The sequence below is a fragment of the Chironomus tepperi genome, unplaced genomic scaffold (assembly GCF_022539635.2).
Source record: "Chironomus tepperi strain 1889 unplaced genomic scaffold, CSIRO-AGI_Ctep_v1 contig_244, whole genome shotgun sequence".
NCBI lineage: Eukaryota > Metazoa > Arthropoda > Insecta > Diptera > Chironomidae > Chironomus > Chironomus tepperi.
In genome coordinates this window covers 139,280-157,442 of record NW_027226366.1, presented here as the reverse complement: position 1 = coordinate 157,442, position 18,163 = coordinate 139,280, and the positions used below count along the sequence as shown (strand labels likewise).

The window sequence follows — 18,163 nt, the reverse complement described above, 5'->3', positions numbered from 1 at the left end:
CGTTAAAATGATGAACGCCTTTATGTTGTTTTGATGGAAATTATGTAATTGATGCTCGATCAAGATTAAATCTTTCATCACTTATGTTTTTCATTCTGAATTCAGTCTTGTTATCAAGCATAATTTAAGTCTTGTGTGAAGAAATAATTTATTATAGCTTTAACAAGGCAATTTTAATCTTCAAATTATTTATAGCTATAATTTAGAATCAATTTTTTTGATCAGAAATAATTTGTTCGATCTCAGTGCATGTATAAATTCCCCGCAAAAAATAATCGTAAAATTAATGAGTTTGCGAAAAAAAATTACCGATATGACGTCAATGCCATTGTTAAACAAATTTTGAAGTATGATCTATGAGTAATCGACAAAATGAGATCAGTGGCCTGAATTGGAGATCAATGACTTTGTGAATATAATGATTTTTTAATGGATTAATCTTTAAAAGTTCCTTCAATTTAAACAAGTTTTGAGAATTATTTTAAAATGTTTCTGGATCCAGCATTTTCTAACAATTCTAAATGGATGTTACATAACGTTAAAAACATGGAGTCTGGAGAGGTTGTTAAGAATAGAATCGAATTAAAAATAAGTAACTTAACAATGCTAAAGATGTTTATTGTTTGAAGATTGGAAACAAACTTATTATTTTGAAGCAAGGGTTTGCAACTATGAAAGGAGATGCAACTTTAAAAGGGGATGCCACTAATTGCTATTGAAAATACAATTTAAATATCAAACGACTGTTGATACATTTTTTAACAATTCAATTTTTAGTTGATGATTCTCGACTGCTATCTGAATGTCTGCATCAACTTGACATCAAGTTTGTTACTCAAACCCACAACTCTTCACAGAGTTCCTCAATCTTAAGCTTTCTTTAAGCGTTTTAGTGAAATTTCGATAAACATCTCATTCGATGTCGCTTAACATTGTATGCAACATTATCACATATTTGACTCAGTCCACATATGATAACCTTGATTCTGAGACTAGCTAAAAGAAATCGCAGAGTTTTTTATTTACTCTACAAAATTTCTCTGTCAAGAAATATTTTTAGGGGTTTTTGTGTGCCACACACTTAAAAGTGTTTTCTAGAAGATAAAAATTTACATCTTTTTCAACGCTCAGTCATTAATCGGTAACTCATTTGTTTTAAAATTTGATGATGTACCGTTTAGTTTGTTATTCAGCATGATCAATCGTGGGACTGAATTTGGCATTTGTTCATGAGATTAAATATGTTAAAAATCGATTATTTCCATACTTTCATTCATTCATGCTGTGTCGATTGATATTAAAATGATATAAAATACATAAAAATAGTAATTTGGGCGTAATGGAATGTGCACTATGACTACGTATGTGATGAAATGCATAAATCGACTTTAAACAGCACGACATCGCACCAAATTATTGACATGCGTCTCTAATAATCAATTTAATATTTTTCATTTCCTTTCATTTCTTTCAATTCAAATTCAAAAAAAAAACCTCCGTATCCAAATTGATTCCGTACGCTAATGTATGATTATGTTTATTATACTTAATTTCTTTGTAGATAATCCACTGTCACTTGTGTTTATATCAAATAAATCATGTGTCACTATATTTTGTGTATTCTTCTTCTTGCCACAGCAAATTCTGCATTATTTTTAAGTCAGCTAGTATCTCTCAGCTGCGTCTATTTTGCTTACCTTTCTCTTCGTACCGACCGATATGATTATTATTATTTTGAGACGAAAGAAGAAGAAATTTTTGAGTCGTGTGTTTATAAAGGACGGTGGGGAGTTGCGTTCGAACGACTTTAACGTCAATAAACATTGAAGAGAAATAAAAAAACTTAAAACTTTCTCATGAGCATGTCTCTCGCACTGTAATGTTGAGCTACTTCTTGAGATAAAGATGGACTTTTAGTTGCTTACCAAATCGCGAGTTATTAGGACGTGCTTTTTTCATTATCCAACAAGCAATTGCATATATGGCAAGTTGAAACTTATATGAAATTCCATAAGGAATCAAGTCAAGCATCGTGAAAATAAATAGAAAAAAAAATCAAAGTTTACTGTGAGAAAATATTTGATGTTGCAAAATAAATAAAAAGAGGAACAATATATTGTGTGCAGATTGATATCTGTTCATCCATAAAAGGATAACAACAGTTTTGGATTTCAAGATATATAAAAATAATAATAAAAATGTTAACGAAGCTGCTATTTTTTGTAAGTACCATCCACTTTGATTAATTGATATTCAGTACTCCAATATAGCGATTGATCCATACAATCGTTATTCAATTGAGCTTATGGATATATATTTTTATTATCCAGAAAGTTAAATGTATGTCATCATTTTGTCCGAACATAAAAATTCTTCTCATGTATGCTAAGTTATTTTCATTATACCAGTTATTTTGTTGACACGAATATTTTTATAAATGAATATTATTGACATCTGTGTGCTCAAAAAATATTCAAATTGGACGCGATCATAGACAGTTTTAGAATAATTTTTACATTTTAACTTCTAACGGTTTTTTAATGTTTGAATTATTGAGAGATGCGAGATTTTGAGATGCAAATGAGATTTGAAATAATTTTTAACGGCAATTTAAAAAAAAAAAATCAAATTTCTATTGAAAAATATATTAAATAAACAATCAAGTGATATTTGACTGCAGCATGAACATCGCAACATTTCAATGACTTTAAAGAGCACTTTTGACTTTTTTCAACTCCATTAATGAAACTACTTTTTTGCAAGAAAAGTCACTTCTCGTTTGGACAAGATCCACTTTAATACATAATAATTTATTAAGTGTAATAATCAACAGATAAAAAGTCAACTTGGGTTTCTTAAAAGTCGAAAAACTTTCATCTTTAAACGACCGATGAGCTGAATATTATGCAATTTTATCGGCGATTTCTTGACATTCCTGCACATAGATTTCGTATGAAAAAGTAAGAGTTTGCTTACTTCATCAAAAATATTCAAATCACGGTAGTGAAATGATGATATTGTCAACTTAACAAGCAAATTAACAGAACTGATAATAAATGTGTTTATATCTTCATTTTCCCTGACTAATTGGCACCTCTATCGCAAAAATTAGTGAGCATTTACAATTTTGGATTAAGGAGAGTCTGTGAAAATCCACTTGAGGTATAATATTGTGAGCATACAAAGTAATAATGAACACACAATGCAGAGATACGATAATAAGACTTGACATGAAACTGTCGAAGGGTAATTGGTTATTTACAATCTAATAAGACTTTGTGCTATTAAATCAACCGTCAACATGAATAATTGAAAAGATTATTTCATCTCCATGTCTACCTCTTCTCTTGTCTTCTTCTTCTTTATGGCTATCAATTAAAAACTGCCATTCACTTTTCTCATAGATATGTGGATATGTCTAGGGTATCTATATGTGTCCATATGTGGGTTGACTGGCGGGACTGATTGAGATATTAAAGAAATTGATGTAAGTCATCAACGGATGTCTCATTTCTGGACACTAATAGGATATTTCAAGTATTATTTACGAATTCTCGAGATCCAGGAGAATTTCATTGTAGTTTCATGCTCGATCATGGTTTTGGAACTGACTTAGACCAATTTGAAGAATTTCTAATCCAACAGTCAAGGCCTACGCAATCGAAAGTCACAAAGTCAAGACAAATCCGATATAGCCAGCCCATCCATGCTTCGCACTCAGCAGATGAAGAAGATTACGTTAGCTAATTTCTTGTTTAAAAGTCCACAAATTGTTTTTACCGGAAATCGAAAACAAAAGTGATTTTTTTTTTTTCATTTTCGGGGATATGTTTAATGTTCATACATATAAATAATGTTGCTCAATGTCCATGACTATTAACCGTTTCATATAAATAAATAAATGAAGAGAAAGAAGAAAATTAGCGGATTGTAGTGAGGCGTTTGGTGATTTCACACAGTAATGCATAATTAATGTTGACCTTTACAATTAAATTTTTATTCATTTCTTCGTCTTCCTACTCTCTGTGCACCGCTGCAGTGCATTTAGTTTATTAAGTTTTTACTTCAGTTAAGTCTGGAGAAATGAGAAAAAAGTGTTATTATGTTACACAAGTTGTTGAAAAATATTGATGATGATGTCTTATGGGACATGACCAGAAATAATTTTCGTTTATCGTTGAATGAAAATAAATAAAAAAAAAAGTGAATCCGTTTCACGAACATTTGAATAATTTCGAAAGTAAACGTTTTATTTTAAGTGAAATAAAAAAATATCTAAAGTCGTTTGGCAGAAGCTCAACCGACACATTCCCACTATCAAAATGAATATATTTTTTGATATTCAATCAGAGCGGTCACGAAAAGTCTATTTTATATGCACAGTTGATGGCTGCAAAATTTTCTCAGTCATCACACTTTCAATCTCAATCTTCACCACCAAGTTACTACTTATCCATTTTAAGTAAGCATCTTAATTGATAGTGAATTGAACAAGGTGCCAGTTCAACCTCATTATTATGAATAAGCTTATGATTTCTCGTGACGCACTCAATGCATGACATGAAATTACTTTTCTCTGTCACTTAATTTCAATGCTCTTGGGCACTTTGCCTGATGAATTGAGGATTTATTTTTATAATATCATGAGATTTCATGTAGTAATGTGTTATAAGTCTCAGGTTGTATAAGATTTTATATTGTTTACGGCTTAAATCGTCATCAACATTCACGCAATCTTAGAGAACTCTAAAAAATAATGTTCAAATGCGAAAGAAGCAACTGCCTTTGTTTATTTGATAGGCATCAATTGAAAGTGAATTAGTGGAGTTTTTGAACTTTTCAATTTTATACACAAAATTCCCATATCACTTCATGCTTATTGTCATTCAAAAAGTTATAATTCACTAGAGTAGGCACTCTGGTAGAGTAGGACTGTGGTAGGCAACCTTTGTGTCTCATTACTATGAGTTCTCGAGATATCCCGGAATTGTCTCAATCTTCAAAGTCAATGTCGAGACATCTGTAGTCCTTACGATTAGCAATACAGAGAGAATTACGCATGCAATTCAAAATTTCATAAGAAACCCTTGCTGCACCCCAAAACCCAAGCAATTCCTCCACAACTCCGTAATTCGCGAATATTTAAAAGCAGCACATTTAAAAAGTGACTGTGCCTTTAATGAATTTCCCACAATAATTTTCTATGCAACACTTAATAACTGTATAAATCTATAATGATCCGCTTACGGTGACGATTTTTCTATACTCTCATAACAGCAACAATTATTATGAATAGAGTTGGAATGAAGTTATGCAATGATGCCCAAAAATAAGATTGAATTTCTTTCAAATTCTTAGAATAATTATTGAATTTTGTTCATGCAGGAAACACGTTTTTTATATAGCCATTTTGTAATGATTTAATGACAAATTATAGCAAGCTAGTGATGGAATATTAAAATTTCGTTCAAGTACAATAGTGGAACGTAATAACGACAATGGCTATATAAACTTTATAAGTATATTTTTGAGTGTCAAAAATTGTACAATGTGAATTTTTTTTTCTTTCCATTCTTTCACTCATCGTACTTCCTCTTCATTGGACTAGTTTGTCTTCTGATCGATGATGTGATGTAATCTATTACAATTGCAGTGCTATTGTGTGATTGTAAAGTGACTATTTACATACAAATGCTATAAAACCTAATTTTCATAATCACAATCTATTCATTCGCTCGTTAATCAGCTACTGACAAGAAACATTTATTATTAAACTGTCAAAGATCTCTTCAAATTTTTTTTCGACTGCTCTGACGATGATTATTGGCTTTTTTTTTTGAAACACATTGTGAGTCTCAAGTTTTCTTCATATCAATAAACTTTTTTTTTTGCAAACCGCTTTAAAGACAGCAATTTAAAGATCGATTGGCGCAATTTGTAAAAAGAAAAGCATTTTTGCTTAATTGTACACTATGGGTGATGCTGGATATTATTGTGAAATGAAATTTGCTGGTAAATATTTGCAATTTACAATCTCAAGGTCTTGAACTTAATTTATCAACGGAGTTATGCTAGGAAATTTCAATTTAAAGATTGCTTTTGTATTTTAGTAGGATGTGAATGTAATTAAGAATTCCTTACGGGTTTTATTTATTCACAATATTGTTTATTCTTTGAAGTTCGAAAATAGACTGAATATTTTATATGAAAAGGGGTTTTCAACTAAGTTCAATATTATTCAAATCTCAAATGAACGTTGTAATTACCCTTAAAATATCAATCAATATAGCCTCACTAACTTGATATCTTCAACAAAAACTATTGAATTTTAAAATATAAGCAATTTATCACTATTATTCTCTATAACTCACGTGCCTGCATCTTCATTTTTTCTCATTTTCTATTCAAATATCTTCATGCAATGATAAACGAACAATACACTCTGATAGCTTCAAGATAAAGTGATTTCTCATAAACAAAAGTATTTGCTGCATGAGACTAATTCCTGAGAAAATTATGCATTTATGTGGACCTCTGTCCTCATATTCATTTATTTAATAATACAACATTCATCTGTTGTTTAATAATAAATCAAAATTTAAAGGCAACAAAATAGAAAGAAATAAAAGAGATGAAATGTTTGAGACGTGAGATCTACCAAATGACATGTAAACATAATATATCAAAGTTGCTGTGGATGAACCACAAATTACTACTTTAATTATCATTTATACTGTTTTCTGTCTTGCATAATAAATGAAAATTATTATTTTTTATAGTTAAGTGTGGTTTTAATGATATTAAACAGTCATTAAATTCTTCATTTGGTTATTGGATTATATTGAGGTTTTATTCTCTTACAATTGAATAGTCATGAGGGATTGCATCGTATCATTAAATTCTGCTTACGGAAATGAAATTGAAATAACGATCTTTTATCCTGAGGAATTAATGGAGTGTTTTTTTGTTTCGACTGTAAAGTCAGATAAGTTTGGTAGCCAACACGAGTGGCCAGGTTTTTGTTTGATTGATTCAAACAAATCGACAAATCTCGGGATCTAAACTTCGAAGAATTTCTTTATAGTCTCGGTCTTGAAAATTCGTCAAAGACTAGACTTCGCGAAGCTCTAATATGTACGTGAATCTGCCAATATATTCTATATACATAAGACTATATCTCAGCAAATAAGCCCTAAATTTATGATTTTCTCTTTCAAGAGGTTGTGTGGGTTCAAATTCACAAATTAAAGATCTTGCAATCTTCATTTGAATAATGTCAACCATGTCTATGTGACATGAATTCGGCGAATATTACGATATTCCTAACCTACTTCCTATTCGTACAAATCAATTGTAATCCATGGCCTTCCTCATATTACTTACATAAGCCCCATCAAACTATCTAATAACCCCTTTTGAGTCATACCGCGATCTAGTATAAATCCATCCCAATATCCAATTTCGCGGAACTATAAATGGCCTTCAATAAATCGAGGGGATGTGAAGATAATTTTACTTCTCTATAAAAACTCCCAAATAATAGACTTCAACAAAAGGCTTAATCATCAATCTAGTAATTGCTTTTTCATTCATCAATTGCAAATAAAATCGAAAATGAATTCGTGAACTTATCAAAAACTCAAATGGAAATCGAATGAGAGAGCAATAAAAAAATTAAATGTCATTTTTTCCTAAGCAAATTCTTCTCGTGCATTGCAATGCTCAATTTTTTCTCCAACATCTCCAATACCTTTCTCTGCAATTTTGTACCAAAGCAGCAAGCAGAGAAAAAAAAGATCACAAAAAAAATATTGAGATTCACTAAATGCGGTGGGGAATTTTTCTTCTTGTTTCATATTTTTTTTACAGCCGTGGACTTCTTTAATAACGAGCAAATTACGTTAGAAAGGCAAAAAAAAAGCACTACCTTAGTGACTTTCTCAATGAAAACAGGCGAATGAAAAGTAATAAAAACATAAAAAAAGACTCTCACACACGACTTTTGGAAGAAGTCTTTTATATTTTCTTGAGATGGACTTCAGTTGGAGATTGAATTTCGAATGCTTTAAACGCATCGTAACGGTTCCGCGAGAGCTTTAATATATTTTTTTGGTTATTTAAAACCATATCGTGTGAAGACAGTTTGAACGAAGTGTAAATATATATAATTAAGACAATCTCGCTTTTAGTTTTTTGAATATTTAAAACGATCTAAGAGTTGTCTCGGTCAGTTTAGTGTGTTTGTCAGCAGCATCTTATGACTTTCACTTCTTTTTTTCGGGTGAATTTAATTAAGTTTAATGTGAATTTTATTCACATACAATTGATCGGCTAATAATCACATGTACTTTAATTATCTTAAATGATCATTGTTTTATTGTCTTAACAGCAACTGGATTTACATGTGGATAATTGAATACATTTTTTTGTGGACTTGATTTGTGTACTTAACAACATTGTGCAATAAAATTATATGGATTACTTGCTGTGAACAGTGTATAATGATATAAACGACACCTCAGTGTGTATGTGAGGAACTTATGCGATGGGAAAATTATTAGCTTGAGAAAATTCAATTAAAATTTAGTGACATTACTGCATAGGAAAGAAAGCACTACACAAAAAAGTTGCTTGTAATTAAACTGATTGCAATCAGTATTTGCAGTTGGAAGTAAAAGAAGGAAGAAAGTTTCATATATATAAATACAAAAATGAGGATTTTACTTCTTGTTACGGTAAGCATTTGAATATGTGCATATCATAAGCTTAGTGATCATTGCTGTTATGCCTATAGCCATGCATCTAATTCGAATTGAATGGATGACTATTGCGCTGATTGGTAAATGGTGTCATACAATTCAATGCATTGCCATTCACATTATTCAGATGGTAAAATATTGCAATGTATGCACAATTTATCAATGCACAAAAGATGAAACGAGTAATAATTGACCTACTTTATGGAAACAGCGATGGTAGTCATCATGTGAATAAAGAAATTTTAGAATACATTTTGTGGGACGCTGCATGCCAAAAATGAAAATGAAATTCAAATCTCAAGTTTTAGCATTTTTAATGATTTTTTTTATGTCGACGGCTATAAAAATTCAGTGTACTGAATTCCTTGCCAAAAATAGAGATTTTAGGAAGTGGGTTGACTTGAGAGTTAAGTTTATCTAGTTCTGCTTTCGATCTCTGTTGTGAGAAATCATAATCAATACAAAAGTTGCAGGTTACTTTGATTGACGAACAGATCAATTGTGATCCAGGGCATTGCTCAGATACCGTCTGACATCCATGGCCCTATCGGTAGCTTCCGCTTGTCAATTCTCAATATCAAATCCTATGCTATCTCTATAAACTGCTTCCTTGTAAGATCTTAACCTCAAATTGTTGTCATATTGAAATCTTCACAAAAAGATGACCTTTAAGATCCATTAAGGATGCATGTCGTAAAATAAACAGCAACAGTGTGTGTCCCACCCAACAAATTGTTCCGGCTTCATAAATCATTGAACAATCCGCACAAAAAAAATATTAAAAGTCATCGATGTAATGTACCAGAATAATCAATGTACATGGACTTATTGGCAAATGACGAGATTTTCTGCATTGCAAGTATTTCTTCTCTGTATCTCACCGAGTTTCTTTCTTCTTCTTTCAAGCAAAATTTATCTCATCGGTGCGGTGCGGCTGCAAGTGAAAGTAATCTTTCGTCTTTCATGCTATGTATAGCTTCTTCTTTTTTTTTCTTCAAGTTTCTGTTCGGTGCCTTTTTCTTTTTTTTTCATCTCTTGTTTCTTGCTCGACAATCCATTCGCGTTGCTTATTAACGTAATATTGTCTCAATAGAGCACCCCATTATAATGACGTGAGATTTATTAGCAAGACGTAGGCAAATTGATGCATGTTGCGTTATGAATTTTTTTTTAAATAGAAATTATTGCCTGTCTAGCTAATTGTTAATCTGTGCATCTCATTATTGAGACATAATGACTGAACTACTGACTGACTAAGTAACTAACTTTACCGGACTATTATGAGATGAACGTAGATTGTACTTGCGAAACAGCATCTCTTTTTAATATTCGAAACGCTGTCTATCCTATCATAAATTATTCGAGGCACAAGAAAAGGTTTCTTTGCAAAAAATAAGAAATATAAATTATGATGTAGCACATTTTGGAAATCCCAATACGAAACGAGTTTATGTAAAAAAATGCATCGAAATTTTATCTCGTCCGTCAGTTACTTTTGAGAGGTCATGAAAGTGAAATTCAGTTGAAGGAACTTTCTGTCTGATGTGATGTAATTACACCTCTTATGAGATCATATGTTGAAAATTTAAAATATTTTCTGTGTTTTTATGTACTGCACAACGGTAAATCGGATTAAGATTCTTAAGTAAAGATAATTCAATCATCTCATAATAGCCACTGTAAAGTAATACCAAGTAATACAATTCAAAAATTTGACAGTGAGACATGTGCGAAATTTGAGAAGTGAGTGTTAAAATTGTTGGAAGTATTTTGGTGTGGAATGCGCAATTTCTCTTGCTTGTTGTTTACAGGAATCAATGATCATCTTTTAGATGTTGCATATAGTAATGAATATTAGTAAAAGCATGAGACTTATGAATGAGGGATCATATTAAAGCATAGGATCAATTACTATAGAAACTATGGAACTAATCCTCAAAAGAATTGCTAAACAAACAGGATGACTACAGCGGAATGAGCTCTTGAGTCAAGCTACATTTGAGTCATCTGATATGCATACTAGGTTTCCCGGATATTACAAAGGCACTGAAAATTTCCTGTTCCGTTCCTAACTTCTCAGTCTCAAATCTCACAACAAACCGGGAAAGTCGATTAATCTTACATGCAAATCATATCCACTCCCCAAAAAAACACCTTCGTACTTTCCAATAAACATAAAATTCCCATCAAAAGTCAAATTCACAGTAGCACATTTTCATATAAGGTTCACGCCGGTCAAATACATTGCGTCAAGCTAAGCAAATTTAGTAAGTGAATGGATTGAGTCGACAGATCATTCATTTATTATATGCAGAATCCAAGATGGATGACCACATGTCACTTGTGAGAAAATTCACCGAAAACTTTTGGATAAATTTAATAAAACATTAAGGAAAACACAATTATATTTCAATAAGCACGAATGAAATTATGAAGCGTTATGATGAATACTTGTTGTGGCGTGGCGCATTACATATGTATGATGATGAACGATAAACAATTTTTTAGGCTCAGCGATTGTTTCACTATCGCATTAAATTATTATTAGATATCATATGAAAGCATCACGGATACTCTTTTTCGCTTGGTGTCTGAGTAATGAAAACTAATTAATCAAAAATTTACGTTTTTATGTGCTCAATCTTCAACATGTCGGAAGCTTTTCTCGCTTAGTTAGAAAAAGATTGAAGATAATCATGATTATATGTTTTGTGAACTTAATAATTGGCTTTAATTAATTTAAATCAATGATATTTAGTAAACCTTTTGTGAAGATTCATTTCCCTTCATCCAAGTTAATTGTTTCTATTGAATAACCAAGATCCAGTAAAAGATCCAGTAATGTACAGGCATTAATGGTGAGAAAATAACTGATTGAATTTCTGTCATAGTTTCAATTTCCCAGTGCATAACTATTAATAGCATGCAAATGATTAATGACTAAACATAATTAATTGGTACTTAAATTAATTGCTACTGACAGTATGCATTACTTTTACTTTCATTTGTGTCAAAATTAATAAAACTAAACCAAAGTTTAACGACAATCATCAACGATGATTGACTTCCTACTTGTCTGCCTTATGCTGAATGCAATTAATGTACTGTATAATTTTTACTTGAGAATTTTTGTTTTTCATGGAATTTAGTTTTTATGTACAATAAATGAAAACAATGGAAACTTCATCCGGGACAAAATAGGCGTCGATTTTTTTCAATCAATTCTTCAGTGATCTTTATCTTTGTTACATCAAATGACTTACTTGTTGTTTTGTTGGAAATTTTTGATGTTGAAAGTAATGACTGGAAAATTTAATTCAATTTCTTCCGATTTCTTGTGGTTTTCTGCATTTTTTAAGTCTTTATGGCTTCAAGTGCTGTGCGGCAATTTGATGGACTTGATTTTTGAAAAGATCACTTCACTTTTTACTAATTAAAACTTAATTGCCAGTCAAATTAATGACGATGGCATTTAAAAAAATTCAAATGCAAAGGTCACTTTGATCACTTTCGAAAAAGATTTATTAAAATGCATTTTCACTTGTATCCAGCAGGGATACAATATTCTTTTAAAGGTCACGTCCTTACTCTGAATTGAGGATTCAACTTCCAATACTCAATAACATCCGTCATGAATCTTAAACAATTTAATTAATTTGCAATATCCATTAAAGCATCCAAACTTTGTGTGTTAAAATTTAAAAACCATTTAATTTCCATAACGAAGCAGTTAATAGCCTGAATGTCAATTTGGCATGTTTCATTTAACCATGCATGTGACTTGACAACAAATTTTGTCAATTACCGTGCACATTAAACAGTTTGAAATCATAAAATGAATGAATACAGGTGTAACAATAAACATAAATTATCGACTCACAATAAAAAATAAAAAAATTAATTTATAAGTTAAATTACTCATCAAAAGAAGTTGAAAAATGATCGAGAAATGTTGTGTTAATAACTTTCCATTTCTTACTCACATTACTGGTAATTGAATGAAGTGTCTGAATGGACAGAAATAGATAGACATACGTACACCCACTTAGTGTACAAATTAGCATTAAAAGTCATCAAGATGAATAAAAACTCAGTAATTGGTTCCGTTATTTTCTCTTCTTTTGTCAATCTCTTTCTCTTTCTCTTTAAGTATTCAGTCCACTAACCAAATGTTTTGACATCTGCTAATGATTAAGTTGTGTGCTCTTGATAACCCCACAGCCTTCTTGTCTCGTCAAGTTTGTTTTGATGTTTAGAGCATTTTTTCACATAAATGGAGCTCTTCTCATTGATGGACAATTGCTCTGTCTGGAATTTAGTTGATTAAAATGCTTACTTCGTTGTAATAGCATAGTGGAATTTGACATAAAGGCTGGAATGTAGGCTAGACAAGCTAATGTATCTGTAGTGATTAGACTCTCTCATTTGAAGACGATTTGATTCCCAGAAGAAACGGATTTGGCATGATTTACTTCTTAGCAACTCAGGATTGAAGATAATAAGGAGTCTGGCATCTTTTTTCACACATCCAGCACAGGAATTTATGACTTTTCTCACGACATTAGTGACAAAACTCTCCAAATTCCACTTGTCATTTCACCTTATAAACATCATTGATCATATTTCACATTAGCCAATCCAAATTGCAGAAAATCTCTCTTTTTGAACTCTCACTTCTCTCTTAGCGTCAACAGCTATACGTGCTGAGAAAACGACTCACAACTTATCATCAAAAAATTCCCATATCGTACACATAAAGACTGTGTAAATATTTTATGATCTGCTGCGTGTAAAATAAATCACCTGTTTATGTCTATTGACTTTCTTACTTGTGCCTTTTGTTTCCTCAATAAAAAAACAATTTGTCATTTATTTGTCTTTACTAATGTACATCATGTACTTTAAAATGCTTTATTTGCACAGTAGCAATTTAATGTTCATTGACTCAGTTTAGCTTGTCTAATGCTTAGTACTACATAATTTTCATTCTCTGTGTCTATCTATCTACTTCTTGACTACCTCTTCTTGTTCCTTTTCTTTAAAACAAATAAACATCACTTGATGACTACATCAAACAAGTTGTATTGCACGCGATTTTAAGGCGTGATTTTTAAAGCATGTAATTTTTATTTATGCATTCTTATTTCCCATTCACAGACTGCAATTGCATTTATAATAATCGTCAATGCTGACGAAAAAGTGTCGAAGAATGCAACGAAGACTGACACAATAAAGACAAAAGACGCACGTGGAAAGAGGAATTTAAATTTATTTGGAAATTTTGATAACAACAACAACAGACGAAACTATAATTATCAACCGAATGGATATAGTAAGTATATGATTATGACTATTGTTGTTAGTTTAATACGCCTATTAGCTTGACTGTACGGAAACTTATTATTACAAGTATAATGTGTGTTTATACACAGCATATCCAGTCATTTCGTCTTCTATTATTTGCTTTATAAACATATCATTTTATTTTCACGATAGATTATGAAACCAACAATTTTATTGGAGGAGGATCGGCACCAGACCATCATAATCTTCACCATCATCAATATCCAGAACCACCAGAGCCTATTATCGAAATTATTATTCAAGATAGTAATGATACATTGCCTGAACCTGAACCATTGATTCAAACCAATGGAAAGAAGAAGAAGGAACAAGTGCAAGTGTTTTATGTCAAATATCATAAAGATGAGAAGAATGGATTAGTTATTCATGATCCTGTAGCTGCACTCTCGCCAATTGGTCATGAACAAAATGAGCATGATGACGATGTACATGATGAGCCGATTATAGTTACGCCACTTCCAAATATTCCAAGAAAAACAACAACGTTACGTACGATTATAAGACCAGAAAGTGAACAGTACGAGAGCAATAGTGGAGTTCATGTAACATTCAATCATCCACATAATCATCACAGCAAGTCGGATAATAATATTGCTCATGATGAAGATAAACTCGAAAGTGCCATACAGCCAGTAGTCCAATTACCTCAAAATCGAATTGGATCATTACAAGTAGCTCCATTAGAGAGACCACCACAGCATGTCTTTCCATCAATTGCTAATCAGGGACGTGTTGTAAATTCACCTCCTTCTCATTCAAATGGACATTTCCATCATCAACAACAGCCACAATTAGTACAGCCTCTCCCTCATCAGAGACCAGCAGCTGAATTCAATCCACAAAATAATTTTGTATCACATCAACAACATGGAGTTTTAACTAATCAATTAACACTTCCTAGTCAAGAGCCATCTAAGCCATTCCATCCACAATTCCATCAAGGACCTCCAAATCATCATCAACAACAACAACTCCGTCCACAAGGACCTCCATCAATTCCAATAAATCATCAACAACAGTTTAATCCTCAACAATTGGGACATCAGCAATTCAGTCAGCCACCACAAAGAATTCCTCAACCAGGTCCAATTGGTGCACAAAATACACAGCATCAAACAATCTTGAAGCCTCCACAAAGACCAGCAGTTCCTGGCAACTTCAATCAGAATCAAAAACCATTCAATTATCATGCATTCCCTACCCAGCCTCAACAAACTCGTTTCCCTCCAAATCAACAAAATCATAACCAACCACAATTCCAACAAAATCAGCCACAATTCCAACAAAATCAACCACAATTCCAACAAAATCAACCACAGTTCCAACAAAATCCAAATATTCAACATCATCAAGGACCACCACAAAGACCACCACAACATTTAGGACCAAGACCAAATGGAATTCCACCACCTCCACCTCAATCTAATATCCATAATCCATCTCAACAATTATTGCCATTCAATCGTCCACCAGTTCAATTTAATGCCCCACCATTCCCACAACAGCAATTGCCTTTACATCAACCACCACAGAACTTCAAACCAGAGCCAACTCGTCCACAAGTTCATCATTCCCAGCCATTACATCAACACAATCAATTTGCAGCTCAACAAAATGCCGCTGTACAACATAACATCCATCAACAGCAACAATCACATAATCCAAATGTCTTCCAAGGTGGTTTAGTGGAACAACAAGCACCAAACTTATCTCAATCACGTCCACATTTCAATCAACCACAATTCCAGACACAGGAAGATGTGCAATTCCAACAGCAACAAAATAAGTTTATTCAATCAGCATTCGGGGCCACAGATGTTCAAGTTTCATCATCAGTGCCGAAATATGAGCATCACATAACAGAAACCGTCAATCCACCAGTTTTCTTTCACTCGAAAGCTGTAGACATGGAACAACTAAATAGTGAGAAAAATATTGGACCCCTAGCCGGAAACATTGGACATTTACAAGTCACGCAACAGCCTAAAAAAGAGCAACAACAACATCACAGATTTGCAGTAAATTCACAGGGCAGTGTGTCAAATCAGTTTTCACAAGTCTTTTCACAACCAGACAACAGCCAGCAACAATATCAATCAGTAAATTATGTCAATCTAGATCCAAGAAATAATTTTTCACCAGAACATCGTGCTCAGCCAGTCATTCGTACACAACCAACAACGACTGTTCAAACAACTACAAGACGAACAACAACAACTGTACAAACAACGACTGCACGACCAGCAACAACTAAAAAGCCACCAGCATACTTTGATTTACCTGATGAAATTCCAGATGATTTGAGAAAGCAACTTGAAGAATCCGGTGTACTTGAAAATGCACAAATTTCAATTTTAGATTATGACAAAATTGGCGAAACACCATTACAAGATTTACCACCAGAGCACTTGGCTAATTTCTTCAGTGCCGGTAAGTAAAGCAAATGTCAGTGTAAACTTAATTTGATAATTAACAATGATTATGTCTCAATAGGAGGTGGCGCACAAATCGGAGCTTCAAATAAAGTCATTTCAGTGTTAAAGCCTAACGGTGAAAGTGTTGATGATAAAATTGAGGCATTACAAGGTAATAAGGATGTAGCAAAATTATTAAGTAATGCAGGCAAACTTCCATCAAAGAAAGAAGATGTTAATTTGAAAGTAGTAACATATGATGCACAGTCAAATGTCGAGAAATATATACAAAAAGACGCAATGATTCTTCCAACGATGAACATAAAACAAAATTTCAGCCGTTACTTGCCAATCAAAATTAATGGAGCTCATTTCCCAGTACCCGATGTTGAGGAATTGCGCGGAAAGAAAATCTCTAGTGTTGTTGTCTTAGCGCCCGTTTCACAAGACAATGAAGATATTCGATTTGAACGTGATGTTTTAGAAAATAAGCATATAAAGTTTCTAAGTGGAGATATCTTTAAAAATGTCATTAAGAAGCCATCGACAGAGAATTTCAAGAAATGGCTTGAGAAGGAACAAAAGTCCAATCCGGATTCACAAAGTGTCGTTTTGCTAGTTACAAAGTAAGTCACGTCTTAATTCAACAAAAGTGTGCAATAACTGCGCTTTTTCATATTCAATTGGTCAGGGGCATTTAATTGCTTAACTGCCTGCATGAATTCAAGTCTCGTAAAATTTTCCAATAATCGTTTAACTTTCTTTAAATGAGTTTTTCGTGAATCTAAATTAGTTTAACAAATTATCGACCCTGAAAAATTTTCACTTACGTTAATGACTTGCTAATCTTATGTAGCAGCAAAATGAGAGATTTTTCGGAGATATTTAATACAATAATTCGTTTAATTTTCTTACAGAGATAGCACAACAAACGAGCAGCAAATCTTTATGTATGATATACCAACAAAGTCTGTGAATCGATTAAGTGGTGAGCTTTCATCGAAATTCGTTGATGTTGCCGAAGACAATGCAAATGCAGAGGATGAACATGGTACACTAATAACTGAACAAATTGATAGAATCGATGAAGATATTGAGGATTCTGAACCAGAGTCATCAGATATTGTAGAATCAGTAGTTAATTATGACGATGAGTCGCCAGTAGAAGAAGAAGAAGAAAATAAAGTTCTCATAAGTTCCGGATATAGCGTGATTAAGAATGAGTGAGTCATAATGGACATAATGTGTTTAGGAATCAAATCGACAGACCTTTGTAAATAATTTTTCTCAATTGCTGCATTTCAATTTCGTTAATGAAATGAATGTTCTTATAATTATTTAGTTAATGAATTATAAACGGTACCTACATTGATATTGTGATGTAAATCCGTTTTGACACAAAATTATTTATATGAAATTTAAATTAATAAATTTTCAATTGTTATCACTTGCTTCATTTTGACATCATTTTTTTGTAAAGACGAAGTGTGCTTACTAGTGTCAGATTTCATGTTGCTGTTGTGTTAATCTTACTTACCCATATTTCTTTTTTACCTTCTTATAATTTTAAATTAATTATAAATGCAAGTTCAACACTGTTGAATAAAGAAAAAAAAAATATTGTTG

At 32.2% G+C, this 18,163-nt stretch overlaps 1 protein-coding gene across 4 annotated transcripts; it reads left to right on the top strand.

Moving 5' to 3' along the window:
• Positions 1-1,848: 1,848 nt before the first annotated feature.
• LOC139091345 (uncharacterized) lies at positions 1,849-18,071 on the top strand. 4 transcript variants are annotated; one of them, XM_070641381.1, is made up of 6 exons: positions 1,849-2,222; positions 8,390-8,735; positions 13,917-14,091; positions 14,256-16,553; positions 16,617-17,163; positions 17,455-18,071. In XM_070641381.1, the coding sequence occupies exons 2-6, from the start codon at positions 8,712-8,714 to the stop codon at positions 17,762-17,764; spliced, it is 3,354 nt and encodes a 1,117-aa protein (XP_070497482.1). In that variant the 5' UTR covers positions 1,849-2,222; positions 8,390-8,711; the 3' UTR covers positions 17,765-18,071. The 4 variants fall into 4 exon arrangements, with proteins under 4 accessions (XP_070497482.1, XP_070497485.1, XP_070497481.1 ...); XM_070641383.1 differs by lacking the exon at positions 1,849-2,222 and adding an exon at positions 8,208-8,281; XM_070641384.1 differs by lacking the exon at positions 8,390-8,735.
• The last annotated feature ends 92 nt before the right edge of the window (positions 18,072-18,163 follow it).